Source organism: Mesoplodon bidens, assembly GCF_964165515.1.
Source record: "Mesoplodon bidens genome assembly, chromosome: 5".
Lineage (NCBI taxonomy): Eukaryota > Metazoa > Chordata > Mammalia > Artiodactyla > Ziphiidae > Mesoplodon > Mesoplodon bidens.
The window spans coordinates 11,920,015-11,936,829 of NC_138161.1; the positions used below are offsets into that span (position 1 = coordinate 11,920,015).

The 16,815-nt window shown below is 40.3% G+C and overlaps 1 protein-coding gene across 2 annotated transcripts in view; it reads right to left on the minus strand.

Annotated features, from left to right (window-relative positions):
- Window positions 1-16,815, minus strand: part of ITSN1 (intersectin 1) — a 249,832-nt gene that overhangs the window by 80,067 nt on the left and 152,950 nt on the right. For both annotated transcript variants that reach the window (XM_081234959.1, XM_081234960.1), the window contains 4 exons: window positions 14,812-15,041; window positions 12,859-12,980; window positions 3,188-3,435; window positions 305-464 (listed from right to left, as the gene is read on the minus strand). In XM_081234959.1, coding sequence (XP_081091085.1) covers window positions 305-464; window positions 3,188-3,435; window positions 12,859-12,980; window positions 14,812-15,041 — 760 coding nt within the window. The remainder of the gene's footprint in view (window positions 1-304; window positions 465-3,187; window positions 3,436-12,858; window positions 12,981-14,811; window positions 15,042-16,815) is intronic.

Consider the following 16,815-nt stretch of genomic DNA (forward strand, 5'->3'; position numbering starts at 1 on the left):
AGTATAGCTGATTAAAAGTGCTGTGATACCCTCACAGTATTTTCTGTCTGACATGCCAGCCCTCTCTGTTTCCTAATAAGCTCTTACCCACTGTTCAAGATGGAGTTCAAATGTCTGAACTCCATCCTCTGAACTGTCACTATTCCCTCTACTGGGAAAATGTGAACTGGATCCCGCCCTGCCAGCTGACCCAGATGCATATAATGAGGCTTTACTCCTAAATGACGTTGACAACAAGCATTGGCTGAATCTGTCCGCCCCACACAGGCACTCGAGGTCCTCCTGCCCCCATCGATGCTGTTACCTGGCCTAAAACAGGAGATGGAGAGGAGCCCGTGGCTGTGGCTGGAGTGAAGGCTGATCTCTGTCTCAACTGCCCGGCGCTCGGAACGGTGAGGGAGGGCTGGGCTGCCCATGCATCCCAGTTGTCGGTTTCTGGTTTCTCACTCGTGCTGGTGGGCCACCTGGAAGGCGAAGCACACCACCGTGAGTGGCAAGGACTTCCCGATGCACCGGCGTTTCTCCCGCCATAAACATACACCCAGGATGTGCATGGGGCTTGTTTAAGAACAAGGAGGGGGGCAAGAGCACTGGACTTGGGTTTGGGTCTGACCGTCACACACTAGCGATGGATCTCAGGCAAATTCTAGTAGTTTCTCTGAATCTTGATTTCCTCGTTGATAAAATGGGAACAATATTGTGCCACTCTGGTTAGCTGTGAGGGTCACATGAAATACCACATAGAGAAACACTTTGCAACGAGAAAGCGCCAGAGAAACTTCCTCACGTGATTATTATCTTCATTTGTAATGACAATGCTAAATAAGCAAAAAAGAAGTTTCGCATCACATATGAAAACATGCCAGCTCAGCGACTGGTGCTTAGTAATACCATCTCTCTGTCCCATCAACACACAGCAAGCACCAGGCCATGTGCTTGGATACCATGGTAACTACCAGTGGTATCCTTAGAGCAACGTGTTGTCCTGATATCGGGGATGGTTTTAATTTTGCAATTTTATAATTTTAAATAAACACATCTGTGTCAGTGCAGATTTAAATTCAATTGACTTTTTAAAAATCTTTATAAGACATAAACAAATCTGAAAATTAGAATATTTCCTTTGATAGACGGCACATCCTGATTCAGGGTTTGGAAAATAAGAAGCCTGGAATTATAGCAGGAGAGCTGCAGACCACACATTTATCGAGCAAGAGAGTAACACGGACTGGATCCACAGCAAAACAAAATCCTGGAAAACACAGCACCTGTCTTCTATTTTAGTGTAAGCTTTAGTTTCAAAAGTCAGAACTTTTCAATCAAAATCAAGACAGGGAATACAAACTACTATACACAAAACAGATAAGCAACAGGGATTTACTGTATAGCACAGGGAACTATATTTAATGTCATGTAATGACCTATAATGGAAAAGAATCTGAAAAAATATATACAGTAAGTCCCCTACATACGAACGAGTTCTGTTCCGAGAGCACATTCGAAAGTCCAATCTGTTCATAAGTCCAACAAAGTTAGCCTAGGCACCCAACTAACACAATCGGCTCTATAGTACTGTACTGTAATAGGTTTATAATACTTTTCACACAAATAATACATAAAAAACAAACACAAAAATAAAGAAAACATTTTTAGTCTTACAGTATAATACCTTGAAAAGTACAGTACAGTACCAGCTACATTACCGCTGCTTTTACGCTTGCTTCCCGACATCCTGGGGTTGAAATAAAGATACTGTACTACTGTACTCTATACAGTACCGTACAGTAAAGTACACAAAAGCACAACCACGTGACAATGTACTCCAGACACGTGAACTGACTTACGTGACTGGACGTGAGAATGCACGTTCACGTCTTTGAAAGTTCGCAACTTGGAGGTTCGTATGAGGGGACTTACTGATATATAACTGAATCACTTTGCTGTACACCTGAAACTAACACAATATTATAAATCAACTATACTTAAATTAAGAAAAAAAAAATCAAGAGAGGAGAATTTCAACTTGGTTTCCATCATGCTAATAAAAGACTACTTTTTAGCAGAGATTAGATAGGGAGGACCTTCTTTAGCACTTTCAACCATTTATGTGAAAGTGTAAGTATGAAAAACTTGCTATTCCAGGCTTCCCTGGTGGCACAGTGGTTGAGAGTCCGCCTGCTGATGCAGGGGACACAGGTTCGTTCCCCGGTCCAGGAAGATCCCACATGCCGCGGAGCGGCTGGGCCCGTGAGCCATGGCCGCTGAGCCTGCACGTCCGGAGCCTGTGCTCCGCAACGGGAGAGGCCACAACAGTGAGAGGCCCGCGTACCGCAAAAAAAAAAAAAAAAAGATAATACTTGCTATTCCTTACATCCTTCCCTCCACTTCCTCCTGCCTTTGGTCATCACTCACCTCTCTTTCCTCTATTTCCTCCACCTGGTCTTTCTCCAACATTACGCCCTGACTCCCTGCCTTCAATTTGTTTCTTCTGAAAGATGATCAGACTTGAAAACAAATTAAAAACACTTCTTACGTCCCTTTTACTTGAATGCCAATATAAAATATTTTTAGACTACTGCACACCTAGACCAGTCCTATAACTGGAAGCGTGGACAGCGGCTTCATCTCTCCTTTCAAACCTCTGCTTACACACTGTTTTTAATGCCATTTCCTGATGACCAAAGGTATAGCATGAACAGCGGCCAAGAGTACACATCTCTTCGCTCTGCTGTACGTTTGTACAGGACTGATGAAAGAGAAAAGCTTCACAGGAAACAGCTTTCTATCTTATTCAAAACCACGTGACTAAATTCAATTTCTGTTTCTGTCCAGCAAAAAAAAAAAGTGCTATTTCCGTGCAGGAAATGACTCTAAATATTTGCTGTCATGGGTGTCAAGCCCATTATTAGGAAACTGTATTTCTCCATTTCTTCCACAAGAATGTAAGATACAGACAAATTATTGAACGAAAACAAGGGTCATAGGCTTAACTTTATCCCAGGGCAAACCACTGTTGAGCAATGATATAATTAAATCCAGGTCAGGGAATGCAATCCACAATTTGCCGGAAGACCAGAGAAAGTGGCCATGAAAATTACTCAGAGGTACAACCCAAGACTATAACAACACTTAAAAGATCACTAAGCTGGGATTTCAAAAATCATCAGAAGTAGCATCCTACACATACGTGGAGCTGAAGTCGGCCCAGTTGTTGGGGGTCGCGGAGGGCTCTGCAGAGGTCACCGCGGAAGGAGCAGGGGTCTCACGTACAGCCAGTTTGGGTGCAGGGGTGGAGGCAGCATTAGTCACTGGTTTGACTGGGGCAGGAACCTCGTTTTCTGGGATTTTCTCTGCGTAGTTTGCAGGGAACCATCCTGTCTTTCCTTTTAATTCTCCTCCAAGCCAACCCGGTTCTCCAGTTTGGCTTTCATCCACCTGCAGGAAAGTCATAAAGTTTAATTCAGTGGAACTAAATCAACCCCTAAAGACACCAAACACTCTACCAGAACAAAGCCCCCGCCTCTGACCCGGTCAGACTAACACACGGCACAGACATTTCTTCACTTTATTCTTAGTCTAAGAGTCTGGAAAAATGGTCTCTAAACTTTAACTCTGAAGAAACAGTAGGTGCTATAATTCAAGTTTTCAGCCTTTTGTGCCTGTTTAGCTTTTTCTTTTCCCCCTAATAATAGCAGTTAAGACCAATAAGGAATCCTAATAAAGCCTACAGTTTAAATTTTTAGAGCTACTTGGAATTAGAAAGTGATATGACAAACTTCATCGCTCAGGAAGTCATGTAATTATTATTATTTTTTTATTTTTTATTTTTTATTTTTTGCGGTACGCGGGCCTCTCACTGTTGGGGCCTCTCCCGTTGCGGAGCACAGGCTCCGGACGCGCAGGCTCAGCGGCCATGGCTCACGGGCCCAGCCGCTCCGCGGCACGTGGGATCTTCCCGGACCGGGGCACGAACCCGTGTCCCCTGCATCGGCAGGCGGACTCTCAACCACTGCGCCACCAGGGAAGCCCTCATGTAATTATTAAAAATAATTTGACTTAGGTTTATTATTTAAAATTGAAAGCAAAGGGTACAATCAATATGAATTTAGCACTCTAAAAAAAAATCTCTAAACTAAGCAGTACTTATTTAGCACAGGGACAAGAAGATAAAAAACAGAGCCTTAGACGGTTTCTACAGCAAGTAAAACTGGCTGCTGTGTTTAGTTATTTAAAAGCTCCACAGATACAGGACGAGAAAATTAAGGAAATGATTATTTACAGCAACAATGAAGTTTATTAAAGTCCTAGAGTTTTCTTTTGCATAAATTTCACTTTACTGTTCACAAACATGCACATGAGAATATAAAATTCTGCTGTTAAAAAATTTCAGAGATTTATTACACCTGTGTTTTTAATGTTTGCATTTTATTTTAATTCTTACCAAAAGGATTAGAGTCAAAATCACCAGAATGATTCTACTTATCTTTAGGAGTTACCCTCACTATTTTATGAGCAACAGGAGATCAATTTGAGGACAATTACATTCACTAGTAGGAAATTATTTTCATTACAATAAGTCAAATAAGGTTCTGTCAGAGACCTTATCCTATTTTTATTGCATAATATACTGCCTAAGGAGTAATACATTGGACCTTAATGTTGCTTTTTCAAAATCACAGAAATGAGTATGTAGGGTCTTAACAATGATTTTGGAAAAAGTGGCAAAAATACCAGTTTTCTAACCCATTCAAATATTCAGTTAAAAAAAACCAAACAAACCCCAAAGCAAATAACTAAGGACCAAACATCTGTTTGTATTTAGTGTAGAGTAATATGGTATAATGTTTATTAGCTTATTTGAATTAAAAAAAAATGCCTGGGGTAGGGGTGGAGAAAGTAGAATACAGGACTTCCTACTTAATTCTGCATGTTTTTTATAAAATATTCAGTCCGTAGGAGAGCTTCCTTGCTGCTCTACCTTAGGAACCCTATTGTCATGGGTAAAAGCAGTTTTTAAAAGCTGAGAATTCTCCAAAAAGGAGTTCCCCGAGATAGCAACGCTGCTTCCAAAGGTTCTATTTTTGGCTTTACAGTTCCGGTGCTAACACTTGTATCAATGTGAGCAAGTGGCCACTTCTCATTCAGCTGCCCCCGCATTGTTTTCTTCTTTCTTTCCTTTTTCTGGGCAGCCCGAACTGTTTCTCCAGATGAGGATTTAAGGTGACATTCTTTTCCCCACTTGGATCTTATTTTCTGCTGAACTCAAATGGCTAGATGCCTTTTCTCTCTTGTTTGTATTTATTGGTGATGACTCACTTTAACTTTATAGCTGTTTTGCACTGGAAACACAGCTGTTTCTAGGTCAGCCTGAGCCAGGGCCTCCCCAGCTTCTCAGCAGGTTAAACAGCCCAGTTCCTGCCCCCTCCACACATCCCAGGACCAGAGGTAAGGTCTGGCAGCAGTGAGTGAGGACCTGGAGCCAGACACAACCGCTTCGCCTCAAGACTGCAAAGTGGGGCTTCCCTGGTGGCGCAGTGGTTAAGGATCCGCCTGCCACTGCAGGGGACACAGGTTCGAGCCCTGATCTAGGAAGATCCCACACGCCGCGGAGCAACTAAGCCCCTGCGCCACAACTACTGAGCCTGTGCTCTAGAGCCCATGAGCCACAACTACTGAGCCCGCGCGCCTACAGCCCATGCTCTGCAACAAGAGAAGCCACCGCAATCAGAAGCCTGCGCACCATAACGAAGACACACGCAGCCTAAATTAAAAAAAAAAAAAAAAAAAGACTGCAAAGTGTCATGATTAAGAATAGGGCTCTGCGATTAGCCTGCCTCAGTTTTAACACCACTTCTATATTATTAGCTGGTTGACTTTGGGCAAAGTGTAATCTCTTGGTGCCTTGGTTTCTTCATCTGTAAAATGAAGGATAATACCAGTACCTGTTTTATAACAGTTGTGGTAAAGAATGGTAAGTATCTAGAACACTGCCTGGCATATGAGACGTGCTTCATGACAGATTTTCTAAAGCCATCTCTCCTGCTGTCCAGCTCTGACTCTACTGCAGTTCTCTTTTGCCCTGTTCTAAAAGCCTGGACTCTATCTGACACTGTTTACTTTAGGTAACCAGAGATTTCTGGTTCTCTACGGGGAGTTCCCTGCTCTAGAAACCTGTCTAGCACCTTAGGCCCTCGGGGTTGGCCTTCCTATCTTCCTGTAGGGGCTGGAATGTGATCCCTGATCACGACCTATCAAACTCCTACTGGTCTAAGCTAGCTGGACCTCCCTGAATGCCAGCTGCTTTACTTAATTATGTCCTGAGACCCACTGTCATTCCCTTGAGACATGGGTCTTACCTGGTTAACCAGACTTTTGGTTGACATCTGGAATTGGATCTGAAGCCCTGAGGAAATGTTCCACCCTATGGGCAGGTCTAGCTCACACCCTAGTTAATCACACCCAGCCTTGTCCCCTGATATGACAGAAAGCAGGCTTCACCACTGAAAGGTGCTTGTGTGTGTACTCAGGAAGGGGAGAGGGAGCCCTATCAGCTCCTCATCCCTGCAGATAAGAGTTTCCACCATCCTTGAGGGCAACAGTGAAATCAGTTTCACTTTAAACCAAGGAAATCCATCCGTCAACTTGAACAAACAATAATCTCAATTAGTTTGATCTATTCTTATATGAATCCATTAATTTTAATGAGTAATTAAATTTTAATTTTAAGGTTCAGAGGTTGTAATAAAAATTCCCTCCTAACATTAAATTAAATTAACCACTTAGAAAAAGCATAAGGGGTCTCATATGAAAATGAGAAATATTCCTTCCTGGATTTGAAAAGCTTTACTCAAAATGCCAATCCCCTTGTGGAAAAACGGGACAGAAAATTAGGATAGGATAAGCAAAGTCAAGCACACAGACTTCTTTGTTATGTGGCTGGCTATAATGTGGACTTATACACACATAGGGTAGATTCATCTATCGGTGGCTGTAAGTCAGGGGGATTTTGATATTAACAATGTTGGTCTTTGTAAAAAATTAATTAATTAATTAATTAATATTTATTTTTGGCTGCGTTGGGTCTTCGTTGCTGCGCATGGGCTTTCTCTAGTTGCGGCGAGCGGGGGGTACTCTTCATTGTGGTGCGTGGGCTTCTCATTGTGGTGGCTTCTCTTGTTGCAGAGCACGGGCTCTAGGCACTGCAGGCTTCAGTAGTTGTGGCTCGCAGGCTCGGTAGTTGTGGCTGGCGGGCTCTAGAGCGCAGGCTCAGTAGTTGTGGCGCACGGGTTTAGTTGCTCCACAGCATGTGGGATCTTCCCGGGTCAGGGCTCGAACCTGTGTCCCCTGCATTGGCAGGCAGATTCTTCACCACTGCACCACCAGGGAAGCCCAACAATATTGGTCTTAATACAATTTCATTTAATCAGCCCCACAGCAACACCTCAGAGCATTTGGGGTCATTCTAGTGAAACATCAAAGTGGGAAGCACAAACCCCAAATGTTGCTTAAATGTCTGGGAATATGTTACAGATCTAGTCTATGAACTGTTAATAATTATGCACTGCACACTGTAGGGCACTGATGCAACAGTCAAATGCACACAGCGTATCAGGTTCAAGTACACGTGGCTGAAACCCAATAATATATTTCTTTTCTCAATGTTCATATGCTTCATGACCGCCATCTTCATGGTGACGCTAAGATTTTTAAAGCCTCTGACCTTGTCACAAAGAAGGGTAACAGAAATTCCCTCTCCCCTCACAAGCAGGACAAAGGGCATGGAGAGCAAACAGGTTTAAACTGTGTACCAACTTAGACCCACCGGTGCAGCTGCCTGGGATGTGCTGCAGAACATGGGGAGAAGCACATGTTTCGTACATTTGCTAGTTTGGAAATAACAGGTTTCCCCCTAAACTCCTGGATGAGGATATTAAAACTGTTTTCTAAAGCGCTAATCTAGAGGTTGGCAAAATTTTCCTCGCAGCGAATGAACTCTGCAGCTGTAGCACAAAAGCAGCTGTAAGCAATATGTAAATGAACACGCCTGAATGTGTTCCAGTAAAACTTTATTACAAAAGAGGCACGGGCTGGATATGGCCCACCCCTGGAATCGGGTGTGTGCTGATCCCTCAACACAGCAATGGCTCAGATGTTAAGATTATGGAAATCTAAGACAGGCAGGAAATAAAAGGTACTGACTACATTGAAAAACAAACAAACAAAACAAAAACCCCAAAACAATTCTCCATCAAGAAAAGAAAAGGAAAAAAGAATGAGTTTAAATTGTTACAAAAGAAACACTAAATTAGAAGATAAACAACTTTCTGAATGAATTGACTGGTCGATGACTGACAGCCCCTAAAGAAGACTCCTTTTTTGGATATCTCTAAGAAGAGGATATTTTCCAGAATGACTTGGGATTAGTCCCGACAGAAAAGAGATTAGGTTAGATCAGTGGTTCCCTAAACTGACTTCCTGATAGAACCACCTGGACAAGATTCTGAATCCTAAATATGGATGAAAAGTTCCCACAGTCTCTGGGGGTGAGCCCTGGATTGGTTGTGGGTTTTTTTTTTAAGGTCCCTGAGCAGGATTGATGCACTCAGCCCTGTACCATTTAAAACCAGCTGAGTAGATGATCAGCCTGTTTTCTTAAGATAAACTTCAACAAAACGGCAGTGAGCAGAGGTGCTCCAATTTCTTTTTTTTCTGGCCGCGTGGCATGTGGGATCTTAGTTCCCCGATCAGGGATCGAATCTGCGCCCCCTGCATTGGAAGTGTGGAGTCTTATAACCTCTGGACTGCCAGGGAAGTCCCTAATCTCTTACGCTATTCCAATACATTGTGGATGTCAAATTGGACTTATTCACCCTCCAGGTATTGGATTGGGACCTCCAGATCAGAAGACAGGCCATAGATTTTCAAAGTATCTAAGCCTTAGCTGTCCAGGTAAAACTCAATTAAGATGTTTCCATTCAGAAGGCTTCCCTGAGCACCTTAGTTCACTCTGATTTCTTTCCTCTTTTACATTCCTAGCAGTGAGTGAGCATTCATTGGGAACTTCATCACACAAAGGCCTTTTCATGTGTTTCTCCCTATTTTTCTAAAGAGGTTTTAAACATATGAATGGTAGAATTATCTCATATTTTTTTGTATTATCAACAACATTTGGAACAGGACGATACATAAAATACCACTTTAATTTTTGTTAATCATGAAAAAATATTTTTGGAGAAAATTGCGCTGATAATCAAGTTTTTTTTAACAGCAAAATATTTTTTAAAGCCCCCTCCAAGACTGCCTACATTAAAACAGAAAACGTTGCTAGACTTCTAAAATCTAACAGGTATAGTTAGCTACTTTTCAAAGAAGTTTGAGAAATCTGAGAAGCCGATGAGTACTGTGCCCACAAAAGTAAGTGAACTCCTGATTATTCAACCAAGGGAGATTGCTAGGAATGTTCTATTGCGTATTTTTCACGATTGTGTTTCTCAACTGCAAACTTCATGAAATAAAAAAATTGCTACTATTACACGTCCATTTCCACTTGTTGGGTACCGATTGTTAGCCTCACAAACATAATACAGTAGAATGCCATTTGAGGTGTCTTGCTGCATTTTGTGGTACAAAATGAAGACACCACCGCTGTCCCCTCAGCAAGAGAATACAGTATGCCTCACAGCACAGCCCCTTCGTTAACATATGTGGGATGTCTGAGATAAAATAAACACCATTCCAGGCCTGGGGAGACATTCTCTGTAAATAGTTGTCGAAGTTGGATTTATCTTTAGTGTTTCAGTAAAAATTACAAATGTTAATACATTTGTAAACATGAATATAGAAGTACATAGAATTAAACATGAAAGACACCTCTCTAACTGCCCAGTGGTAACCACTGTGAACAGTCTGATGCCTATACCGCGAGACTGTAAACTATATACGTAAAAACATTCATACACACACACACAGCTTTCTATTTAACCAAATGCAATTATGCTCTACATATTGTTTCTGCTTTTTTACTACAGTTTATTTGTATATGTAGATCTGTGTAATTTTTAAAAACATCTTCATTATATTTATTGTTTAGCTATATCACAATTTATTTAAACTATTCCCTTACTGATGGATACTGGGCCGTTCCTTGTTTGCTTTTACCAACAATGCTGCAGTGAACATCCATGGACACGTTTATTTGTGCACTTGCTAAAAACAGCTTAGAGGAGGGAGAGTAACAGAATTCCTAGGTCAAGGGGAATGAGAATTTTAAATTTGAATAGGTATTGCCAAATTGCCCTCCAAATGGCTTAGCCAATTCATACAACCATGCTGACGATGTATATTGTATCCACTTTCCTACACTCTTGACAAAGCTTAATATTATCAAACTCTTAAACTTGTTCACCAGAGAGATGAAAAATGCTATCTCATTTTTAAAATTTGCATTTTCCTAATCACCAAAGAAAGAAGCAGCTTTTTGTATTTTTTTAAAATCATTTACTTTTCTTCATCTGTATATGTCTCTTTATATCCTCAGCCAACTTTTTAAAGCTGTGGGTTTCTTTCATATTAACTTTTCAGAGTCTTTATATAATATGGATAGTGACCCTTTGTCTCCTATGTATTTTGCAATCTACAGGATTTAATTTTTTAATATTGTCAAATCTGTCCATTTTTGTCATTGATGGCTTCTAGTTTTAACTCAGAAAGGCATTTCTTAGAAAACTATTCCAATATTCTCCTTAAAAAGAAAAGAAAAAAAAAAAGCCTTTTAAAAAAGAATTTTAACTTTTAAGTTTAACCTACTTGGAACTTATTTTTGTCCATGATCTGAGACAGAGACTTGACCTAATAATTTGCTAATACGGAAACTTCAAGTTAGTCCTTACATGGAATTTAGCAAACAGAAACCTGGTAACACAAATTTTCACACCTTTTTCTTCATTTTCTACTTTAAGCACAACCTACTACACAAACTCAAAACATCTTTTTACTGCCACGACAACACCCAAAGATATGTGTACTTACACAGAATTAAACTGATTTAAGAGAACAAAACATTTAATAAGATGCAGACTTCCTGACAGTCACAAGGCACTCACCCATTCCCCTTTAACCTCCACCAGGAAAGCAAAGGTTTGAAAGCAAGGCAAAATACATGTTTAATGAAATGTTTCATTCTCATGGTATATCTACACTCTATTCTTCTAGTGTGACTGGTGCTTAACTAGTCAGTTTGAGGAAAAGGACTCAGTACCATTGTAACAAGACTATGTTTCAAAAAAAATAGCAATATATACTCATTAAAATATAGATCATCTGTAACATTTCCTTATCGTAATATTTGGTAACACTTCCTTATCTCAGGAAGAGAACATTACTTTTCTGCACCTTGTGTTGCAACAAAATCCAGTTTCAAATATGTTAGGCTTTTTTTTTTTTTTCTTAAAGCAGTATAAAAATCAACTTTGTAATGAGGTCTTCTCTGCTATGGCACTGTACCTTCATAATGTTTAGATTCCTGCTATTGCACGGTATTTAGATAATTTCCAATTTATCTGCTTTAAAAGGCACAAGATGTGTCAAAGACCAGGCAGGAGGAATAAAGCAGCCTCAGGCCATTAGGAAAAAGAAGATGGGGAAGAAGCTGCGAAACACTCCGCCCAGGTCACCATTCACGTGCAGTGTGGTGCATCCACACTTGAGAGAAACCAGCAGTTCTTTCTGTAAAGAATGAGTGAGGCTGGCGCCCAGGCATTCAAAACTCTGTGCTGAATGAAGGCAGAGAGATTACTGGAAGAGGGTTCCGTTATTGTTAGGGGGATCTTGACTTTGAAAAATTCTGGAGCATTGGGCACGACTCCCTTATTTCCAGCCCATAAGAACTAGAGAAAAAGCTATCAGAAAATAAGGGGAGAAGGGATTGAGTTCTTTGAGGACCAAACACACTGTTCTTTCTATATATTTTGGCCCATGAAAGATCACATACTCTAAATACAGATACGATGCATAAATGGAAGATGAATGCATGAGTAATTACAGTGACTGCATGACACCCTTTTATACTTCAAAGACATGGGTCCTAGTATGGGAAGTGTGTTTGTCTCAATTCTTAACTTTCATAGTTCTTAAAAAAAATTCTGGACCATTTCCATAGTAAAAAGAAAAAAAAAAAGCCAACAGTAATGCGAAGCTTAACCACTTCTAAGACACGTTAATAACTGGATTGAGGAACTACTATTTTCTTTTAGGAAATAATTTAGGTCAACCACATTGCTTTATTCTTTCTTAAACTGGTTACTATAGTTTTAGTTATAATCATAAGATTATTATTATAATTAAACAAGCTGTAACAAGCAAAGTTCTAAACTCTTTCATCTGTTCATTTATAGAGTAGAAAAGCAGGTTAACTGTATTTAATTCATGACTCTTCACACAATTCAAAGTCTACACAAAGGGAAAAAAAGATGCTTTGACCCAAAGATACAAAAATTATCAGTGGCAACTATGAAAATGATGATCAAGCATTTTGCATTTAAAACTATTTCTGAAAGACTACTTTTAATATCTAAGTAGTAATCTAAACTCTAAAATTACCAGAGCTTTACAGATTTAAAATTATGCAAGGCTATGTTAAGAACCCATTTTCTTTAACAATTCTATTTTAAAGTGATGCTGGGATACGTTTTTAAGTGCCAACTTCCATTCTAATAGAAAAGGAAGAAGAGTGAGGCTATACTTCAAAAACTCAAATGCTGGATTACTCACCAACCATTTTACAACTGTCAAATAAAGTACAAAAAGAGAACAGATGCTAACCATCAACAGAAACCACGCTTTCGCTGGAGTCTTTCTTACCATGACTATATCTCCTGGCTGGATCGTGATTTCATCGTGACTTCTGGACTCAAAGGGATAGAGTGCTCGGTAATACACCACTTTTACATTCTCCTGTGCAGAAATGCTAAGTGGGCCTTTTTCTGTTTATGAGGAAAGAAGGAGAAGGGAACAAAAATAAAACGTTACATGGAACACAAATGCATGACACAAGGCAAATTACAGGCATCTATCTCCTCTGCTGCTTATCTTAACATCTGAACAACTTACATCTACTCAAGGAATTTCTGGAACACATAGTGAGGATGTGTTTGGTTCTGAAACCAAAGGAGAGCCAAATCTGATGTCAGCAACTAGAACCCATCAGAGAGGTCATTAGTGGACATTAAGCCAAGGTCATCCCAGTGCTGAGTGCAGTGAGGCTGCCTGAAGTCCCTGTTCTCTGCTCCCTGGCTTAGGCGTCAGCAGGGCGCATCTATAAAGCATCCAGACCTCTTTCCCCCATGCAGGGTGTCTAGCTCGATGCAGCGGTTCGAACGTGAGGCAAATTTGAAACAGCCAACTCATAGGGGAGGGGGCAAAGAAGCACAACTTTAACTTTCCATATTAAGAGAAATGGAAAGGTTGATGTTTTAGGCCCTCAATGCGGTCACGTAAAACATAAGTGCTGATTTCACCAAGAACCGTTCTTACTGATCATTCAATTGTAATTCCTGGTGAATTACACGCCCTAGAGAAAAAAATGAACCAAGGACAGACCCTAGATGAAAATAATGTAGCTTTTCAATGAAGTAAAATTTTTTAAAATGCACATGAGCAGAGGATATTTTGGATCCTGATTAATAACTACTCACAGCCCTCTGAACTGTTTTACCCAAGAGCTGCAAGTATTTTGATACACACCTATTTTCTCTGAAAAGCCGTGAAAGTACTATCTTTGTGTCATCTTGAACTGAATGATGTGCATAATTTCCCACTGACCAAAGGAGCAAAAAAATCCTCATTTTATACCAAGAGGACGCATAAGGAACTTAAGATCAAGTCATGGTGAAATAATTTTCAGATCAAAAAAAATATATTAAAACATATATTTTGTCCTCGTATGGCACAGGCTCCTGTGTGGATCTGATGGCTTGCCAGTCTTTCTCCCTGGACTGCATGCATCTTGAGGCAGGGAGGGTGTCGGCCAACTCTGAACCCTCACTCCCATCCCTGCCCCCTGTGCAAACAGGAAACAAACATTTGTCATTTGCCAAACAAAGAAAAAGGCCATCACTTTCCTCAGCTGAGTATTATCTCCTAAGCTTCACAATATTGTACAGCCACACAAGAATTTAAAAAATACATTCTAGTTTGCATCTGATAAAAGGGATAACGTTTTCTAGCTATTTCAAAGTCTTCCATTTATCGTTATTTATAAAGACGTAACTTATGTTCAAAGGGCAAAAAAAAAAGTTTCAAAAGGTAACAACACAGTTGTACGCAGTGCAGACTGAGGACAGTGAATGTCATGTCACTATAGGCAAGGGGAAGAAGTGCCACTTCCTGCTGCTGAGACAGCTCTGAAATTCCCAGAGAAAATAACAAAACAGAGAAGCAGGAAGGGTTATGACCTCCATTTGGAATACAGGTGTATGAATGGGGCTTGGCAATGAAACTTCATGCCACTGTCGTCTGCAAAAGACTTCTGGATGCCAAAGGTTGTCACGGTGCGGGGAGAACTAAACAGACATCTGATGATGCTAGAAGATGAACAGCTGCACCATCCAAAAAAAGACACTGACGTTCTCATTGCTATGAACACGGCCAAGATAGAGGCTGATAAGACATGACTGTTTTCCAAGAGGATCTGGGATAACAGGACTTTTTTTTTTAATTTTTATTTTATATTGGGGTATAGTTGATTTACGATGTTGTGTTAGTTTCAGGTGTAGAAAAGGACTTATTTGCTAGAATAATTTTGGCCTCTCATACCTGTGGTGGACCAGGGTGCTTGGACAGCTGGCTTAGCTGGCTCTTGTTGTTGAAGGAAAAGCCGGCTCAGCTTGTCTTGCATTTCCTGTTTGCCCTTTTCCTCACTGTCCTTCTTTTTGACACTCTCTTCCCTTTTGAGTTTTTCCTCCTCGTGGGGTTTTCTTGGCCGCTGATGCTCATCTTCTTGTTGCACGTGCTCCAGCCACTGCTGGTCCCTTTCCTGAGCTCGTCTGTCAACAAAATGCCTGATTACAGCAGGGAAGCGACTCCAAGTTAACACTGCTGTGTGGCCCCTTTGCACAAAGAGCTCCATCTAGTCAATGGGATGCTAAACACCAAGGGATATTGTTCTTCAGATGGAGGGATCTGAGTCAATGAAACAGAGGCTCTCAGGGCTCCCTTTCTGAGTGAGATGAAACCACATGATTTAGAAAAACACAGAAAGAAAATTCCTGATGTAGCTAGCTTCTAAAGTGATTACAAAAAAATCACAAAAATACTTCTCCATTTTAAAACTGGCATATAATTGCAAAGAAAAATAAAAGCCATAAAACACAGGAACATAACTTCCATGAAGAGAAAGTATACCCAGAACTGCAAATGAAATATTGCTTAAAGAAGTCCATGAACAGTTAGATCACTGAGGGGACACACTGTATGTACATGCACATAAGTAGCTCCCCAGAACTGAAGCGGAAACCAACAGGTTATTTTGAACCCTTGAGGTAGTAACCAACCCTTACAAGCAACAGTTTCTATATATTTTACTGAATTCGCCTACTTTGTTTTTCAAACTAGCTGACACAAAGAGATAAAGTGCAATTAAATATAGGCCTTGAAAAATATGATGGCCTCATGGGTTTGACCCCTGGTCAGGGAACTAGATCCCACAGGCATGCCGCAACTAAGAGTTTGCATGCCACAGCTAAGGAGCTTGCCTGCCGCAACTAAGGAGCCCATGTGCTGCAACTAAGACACTAAGACACTAAGACATGGTACAACCAAATAAAGAAAGAAAGAAACTAATGTGCAATAATAAATGATACCATGTTAATAATAACTAGTCCTCCACATTTGTTAACTACTTTAACCCTCACACTAGGTAGGTTGGTCCTATCATTATCCTATCATTATCATCCAAATTTTACAGATGAAAATGAGGCAGAGGGAGTGAATGACTTGCCCAAGGTCACACAGCCACACCAGCTTGGGGACCACTTCAGGCAGCCTGGTTCTAAAGTCTACAGCATGAATCACTAGCCTGTGACATGGCCAACGCACAAAGGTCATCTCCTGGAACTAGGAAACTGCCAGGGGAACATGATCTAAACAAATAAAACTTTTATTCTCCATTTAAAAAATATTATATTTATTTCTACTCTGTATAAACGTGAAGCTTTAGTGCAGTAGAATTCTTTTCAATTTAAATCAAGCATTTCACTTACAATTTTCAAAACATCTTTTAAGAAAGCATACAAGACATTTTTTGGAGGGGTAGGAACATTAATTGTTATTCATAACAACAAATAAAATTTGCTTAACATATTCCACCAATAAAGGCCACCATTTATAAAAGCATATAACCACGTAATTTCTGAAGTTAAATGTTGGGTGCTATTTATCATACAATTGTAAGCAGAAAATTTAAACTTTTATATCATGACACTGTATGTGTATTTCTACTCTGTAGGAAAGTGAAACTTTGGTGCAGTGTATTGTGAATAATAAACTTTGAAGATAAGAAAATGATGGAGTTAATAAACATATCCAAGGAATTAATCCCTGGGATATAATCCTAGACCTGCCTCCTTCCACCAAGAGAACCATAAAATAGTCCTCTAAATTGGTTTGAAACCCTACCTAACCCATGATAAAAAAGACTAAAACACCAAATGCAAAATACAATATGTACCCATAATAAAAAGTGCTGCAAAAGTGCACCCTGGGGACTTCCCTGGTAGTCCAGTGGTAAAGAATCCATCTTCCAATGCAGGGGACTCGGGT